The 5,423-nt window shown below is 56.8% G+C and overlaps 1 protein-coding gene across 2 annotated transcripts; it reads right to left on the bottom strand.

The window, feature by feature from the left end:
• Window positions 1-2,420: 2,420 nt before the first annotated feature.
• Window positions 2,421-4,144, bottom strand: LOC130578179 (maestro heat-like repeat-containing protein family member 2A). 2 transcript variants are annotated; one of them, XM_057374082.1, is made up of 5 exons: window positions 3,987-4,144; window positions 3,423-3,524; window positions 3,024-3,126; window positions 2,678-2,737; window positions 2,421-2,603 (listed from the first exon to the last, which is right to left on the bottom strand). In XM_057374082.1, the coding sequence occupies exons 1-5, from the start codon at window positions 4,101-4,103 to the stop codon at window positions 2,467-2,469; spliced, it is 519 nt and encodes a 172-aa protein (XP_057230065.1). In that variant the 5' UTR covers window positions 4,104-4,144; the 3' UTR covers window positions 2,421-2,466. The 2 variants fall into 2 exon arrangements, with proteins under 2 accessions (XP_057230065.1, XP_057230067.1); XM_057374084.1 differs by lacking the exon at window positions 2,678-2,737.
• Window positions 4,145-5,423: the final 1,279 nt, after the last annotated feature.

Here is a 5,423-nt window from a genome sequence, read left to right as displayed (position 1 = left end):
GGTGTGTCCCTGTGGGCAGCTGTGGGCAGTGTCCAGGCTCTGCAGCCACCAGAGCACGGTGTGTCCCTGTGGGCAGCTGTGGGCAGTGTCCGGGCTCTGCAGCCACCAGGCCMTGGTGCTGGAGCGCAGGAGCAGGCCAGGGCAAGCAGGACATGTGCAGAATCTCTTTGGTTTTTATTCTGTCCACTACTGAAGGGTAAAGTCAAAACCCTTGATGGTTTCTGGGGCTGTGAGAGGACCTGCCTTGTCCTGCAAAAGGGCAGCCTTTCCCCAGCCTTGTCCCTGGGCTCTGTCACACTGAGTGCAAYATCYAGTCATTMCTTGAACTCCTCCAGGGACAGTGACTCTACCACCTCCCTGCTCAACCCCTTCCAATATCTAATMATTCATTCTGTGAAGRAATTCTTCCTAATGTCAAACATTCCCCGCAACTGGTCATGTCCTGTCATCCTGTCCATGGTTGCCTGAGAGGAGAGGCTGACCCCACCTGGGTCCTCCTTCCAGTCAGGGCATTGTAGAGAGTGATAAGKTCACYCCTGAGCCTCCTTTTCTCCWGKCTRAACACCCCCAGCTCTCTCAGGAYATGTACTCCAGACCCTTCACCAGCCTCATTGCCCTYCTCTGGATTTGCTCCAGCAYTTCAGTGCCTTTCCTGAACTGAGGGTCCCACCACTGGACACAGCACATGGGTATTCTCACAGATTACAGAGGTTTTTAGGGATTCCAGTGACACCAGTGCCAGTGCAAGAGGAACTGCCTGTTGTTGCTCCCTGAAGGGCACTGGGCAGCTCTGCAGGGATTGCGATTTCTGGGGGATTCTGAGTCCCAGGGCAGTAGGAGGGAGCTGCCAGCCATGGAAACCAGCGCTGGTTCCTCCCCTGGGTGCTCCGGCTGCCCAGCTCCTTTCCGCYGTTCAGATCCTCTGCTATTTTTCCCAGCGCCTGAGGATGGCATCACCTCCTCATTGTTCGGGATGTGTGGTGAAGAGTTGGAGGCTTTCCCCAGCCTCTGCACTCTGCAGAGTGTGTGTGTATGAGGCTAGTTTTGGTGGAAAACAAAGAGATGCCACATTTAAAACAGAGCCCTTCACTCAGGTCCACCCTGAAGCCCCTGGCACTTCCCAGGGAGCTGTGGGATGCACTGCAGTCCACTCAGGGCTGAGCATTCCCTCGTGATTCTGTACCTAGAGGGGCTGCCAGAGGCCATTTGGGGCCCCACAGCTGCACTCCAGGACTCAGGGGGGCATTTTGGAATATAGGGAATGGAATTTGGAGTCTGTCAAGGACCCTGTGGGGCTCTGCAGGTACAATTTAAGGCCCATGGGGACATTTTGGGGTACCAGGGATGCAATTTGAGGCCTCCCAGCACAAAATCTGGGGTCCTGTGCTGGTATTTTTTGGCCAAGTGCAGCATTTTAGGGTGGCAGGGATGTGATTTGGGGTGACTATGCATGATTTGGGAGCTGTGACATCCCCTGGGGGATGCAGCCAACSCCCACAGCCACACACACCCCAAAGCTCTCCTCAGACCTGCCACCTTCCACCCCACAAAACTGCTGGCACATTCACTGCCGAAAACAATCATGACTGTCACTGAAATGGCACCTCAGCGGGTCTGGGGGGGATGGACTCAGGAATGAGGGGCACCAGGGCTGCTGTGGAGAGGTTTGAGGGCAATGGCCATGATCTGGAGCAATTTTGGGGTCTGGGAATGTCCCTGGGTGAGTTTCTGGACTTGTGGTGGCCACTACACAGGGGTTGCTGACATGCACCCTCCTGGGGTTGGGAGGACAAAGTGGTCACAGTATGGGGCAACATCTGGGCACACAGGGGTAACTTTGGCTGGAGAAGAGAAGGTTTAGGAGTGAACTCAGAGCCTCTGCCAGTGYCTGAAGAGGCTACAAGAAARCTAGAGAAGGACTTTGGACAAAGGCCTGRAGTAACAKGGCAARGGGTAATGGCTTCCCACTGACAGAGAGGAGGATTTGATGGGACAYTGGGAAGGAATTGTTCCCTGTGAGGGTGGTGAGGCCCTGGCACAGGGTGCCCAGAGCAGCTGTGGCTGCYCCATCCCTGAAACCATCCAATGCCAGACTGGCTGCASCTTGGAGCAACCTGGTTGARTGGATGAKGTCCCTGCCTGTGGCAGAGGGGTTGGAAAYAAAAGGTCTTTAAAGTCCCTTCCTGCCCAAACCCTTCTGTGTGTAAACCTCAGGCAGGAAGGGCGAATCAGCTGCAAGAGCCCTTGGACAGTGGGTTTTCCCAGGTAAAGCCTCAGCTAGGGATCAGCCTGCCAAACAAGGCTGGGGCCAGGTGTGCTTTAGAGGAAACACCCACTGCCTGTGGGACAGGCCAAGGAGGACACAGCTTGCTTAGCACACTCAGGGCACAACAAATCTAAAGGATACCATGGCTTGGATGTGTTTGCAACTTTATTAATCCATGGAAAGCTRCACCTCTGCTGAGCTCACAGGCACCAGCAGCACAGCACGTGTAGAATGATCCATGATCTTCGGTGCACCCTTTGAGATCTCAGGACCAAGCCAGTGTGAGCTGCCATGGAACTGATAGAGATATCCCCGTCTGTCTCCAAGGGCTGAAGGGCTGTGTCCAAAAGAAACAGCCAAGATGAAGGCGCTGTCTGCAGAGCCCCTCCGGATTCCCCACAGATCACTCACCACTGAGGACTTCAGCCTGACTCTCCAAATTCTGTTCCTTCATGTGCTTCATGGCACGCCCTGGGCACAGAGCTCTGTCATTCCCTGCTGCCAGGGCRCTCCCAGCAATGTGACCCCTGGCCCTGCCACCCTCCCACTGCACAGGACTGACCCAGGGGCCACCGGCAGCCTAAGGGAGGGGACTGAGCAAGGCAGCCACCAYCAATCCCACCTTGTGGCAGGGGGCAGAGGGAGGCTGGGGCTCTGCATGGGGAGGCTGGGGTAGCCATAGGGTTGTCCCTGCTGTCAGTGCAGTGGCAGGAACATGGCCAGGCTGGCCCAAAAGGAGCCAGGGKCTGTGACTCACCGATGAACCTGACGGCWGCCAGGCGCACGGAGGACTGGGGGTCACTCAGGTAGGGCAGGCTCTGCTGCATGTAATTTTCAGCCATGCTGCTCTTTGTCATCAGCTGCAGGGAGCACCAGGGATGTCTCAAGGCTTGTCACAGAGCCCCCCAGCTGGCTGGAGCAGTTCCCAGCTGCCAGCACCCCGATCGATGAGCCCTCCCCATCCTGCTGAGTACAGGGAGGGGAGGGGGGCCTGGAGAGGAGCCTCGGGGGCTCTGTTCTCAAGGATAGCAACAAGATCCTCCAGGTCCTGCCCAGCCTGTGGGCATCACTCGGAACATGCTCCGCTCCCCTGGGCTCTCATGGGGACAGACATAGGGCAGAGATGGCCCTTACCCAGCCTGGGTCTTGTCCTTACCAAGCATTCTCCAAGCTCCCACATCCGGTCTCTCTGCAGCAGGTGCTTGAGCTTCTGCCATTTGAAAAGCTCTGCAGCAGTAAAAAGGGCTTCCCTGGCAGCCTGCAGAACAGCACTACTCAGAGGTGGTACCAGGAGTGGGGAAAGAGACCTCTTGGCTTTATTCCTGTGGTGACCCGGCCCTTTGGAAGCTGTGACTTGTCCTAACCCAAATGTCTCGGAGTCTCTTGGGAACAGCCCTGGGTGACTGACTGAGGCTTGAGGCCCTGGCCTCTGACACTTGTGGGGAAGCTGAGAACCCTCTGGGCTTCTGGGAACACACGTGTTCAAGCCTCAGGTGCTGCCTCAGTGGCCATGGACTGCTGCCAAACCCTGATGGAGCGGGCAGGACAAGTGTTGAAAATGGCCATGCCATCCCTGCTTTGTGCTGGTACCACAGGGAACCTTCCCAGGGGCTGTGCTGAGGGAGCCCTTCCCTCTGCCAGCAGCCCTGGCCCTGATGCCCAGGTTCCCTGGGAGATGTCAGTCCCTCCCCATATCAGTGTTCAGCCTTGAAATCCATACCTTGGCCACGCTGGGGTCCTGGTCACTCACACGGAATAGGAGTGGGACCAGTGCACTCCTAATCTCCTTCCTCATCCGCTTCTCATCCCTGCTCACCACASACTTCACCAGGTCCATGAAGAGCCAGAGGGAGAGCTCTCTCAGCCGGCTACTCTCCTGGTCAGGGGGAAGAAAGGTGAGCTTTGGAAACAGTGGCTCCCTGCCCGTGGCTGTGGGGAGGGCGATGCTCTGGGGTCAGATTCCAGAGCGGGCAGAAGCAGCGCTGGGCTKCAAAGCCCAGAATCCATTCCAGGAGAGCTGAGCCAGCTCCAAGCGCTGCTTTCAGGTCAGGTTTTCAGGGCAGTGCCTGTCTGCAGGGCTCAGGCTCCCAMATCAGCCTCACCGAGTCAAAGAGGGGCAGGATCTTCCCCACCAGCAGCACAGCGATGGAGCTGGCCACTGTCTTTTTCAGCCGAACCAGGATATTTTGGAAGACHATGACAATCTTCTTCTTTTCATCTTCACTGCCAGCTTCCAGTATCTTCATCAAGCTTGGCAGGAAGGCTTCAATCTTTTTTGCCTTATGAAGAAGAGAATTTYCATTTTCAGAAAAGGCTGTGTCTGGAGACCAGCCCAGGCCAAGCCACTGCCCTGCACTCAGCCCCAGCCCCTGGCTGCCAGTGTGGCTGCCCCAGTACCACCCTGCTCACCATCTCAGCTCTCTCTGACAGCCCAACAAGGACTTCCAGCAGCAGGGAGCCCACCCTCACGTCAGGAGACCCCTGATAGCTCCAGATGTTGGGTTTGTCACCCCGCTCCTCCAAGTCAATCTGTCCCGAGAATGACTGCAGGAACAAACATAGCCCTGAGGGGCTGGCAGAGGGCTCACTGAAGGGGATCAGGGCCTTTTCTGGTAACTCACAGTTCTGCTTTCTCTGGAAGGGTTGCACCACTTGTTCTGGAGCAAGGTAGCAAACTCTATCAGGATCTTGTCAAAAATCTCAGGCACAGAGTGCAGAGTGTCCCACAGGTCGTGCACAGTTCTGGAAGCCAGGGAGCTGCCTCAGCCACAGCACCATGGCCAGGACCAGCCCCACAGAACAGAGCCTGTGCTGGGAAGGTCCTCAGGGCCCTGCCTGGGAGGCAGGACAGGGCTGAGGGGGAATTCTCTGCAGGGCTGGGGGCACCGAGCTGGCCCTGAGCTGACTTGGCTGGCTTTGGCAMCTGCAGGCCAACCAGCCAAAGAGCTGGAAAGGTTTGGGGGATTAAGAGCCTGACTCCATGGGCTGCAGCACTCCTTGCATCTGGCAGCCACAGAGTCTTGGGGTCCCTCTTCCCACATGGAGCAAACCCTTCAGATTGTCAGGGCCAGTACCCRTCTCTTTGAAGAGCCGTCTCACACACACTGATGACCACTGCCAAGCGGTACTCGTTGGTCATCAGGAGAAACAGGGCCTC

The sequence above is a fragment of the Malurus melanocephalus genome, unplaced genomic scaffold (assembly GCF_030028575.1).
Source record: "Malurus melanocephalus ecotype Western Australia unplaced genomic scaffold, MMel_1.1 scaffold_215, whole genome shotgun sequence".
Classification (NCBI taxonomy): domain Eukaryota; kingdom Metazoa; phylum Chordata; class Aves; order Passeriformes; family Maluridae; genus Malurus; species Malurus melanocephalus.
The sequence above is the reverse complement of the archived record's forward strand: the minus strand, read 5'-3'. Positions and strand labels throughout refer to the sequence as shown.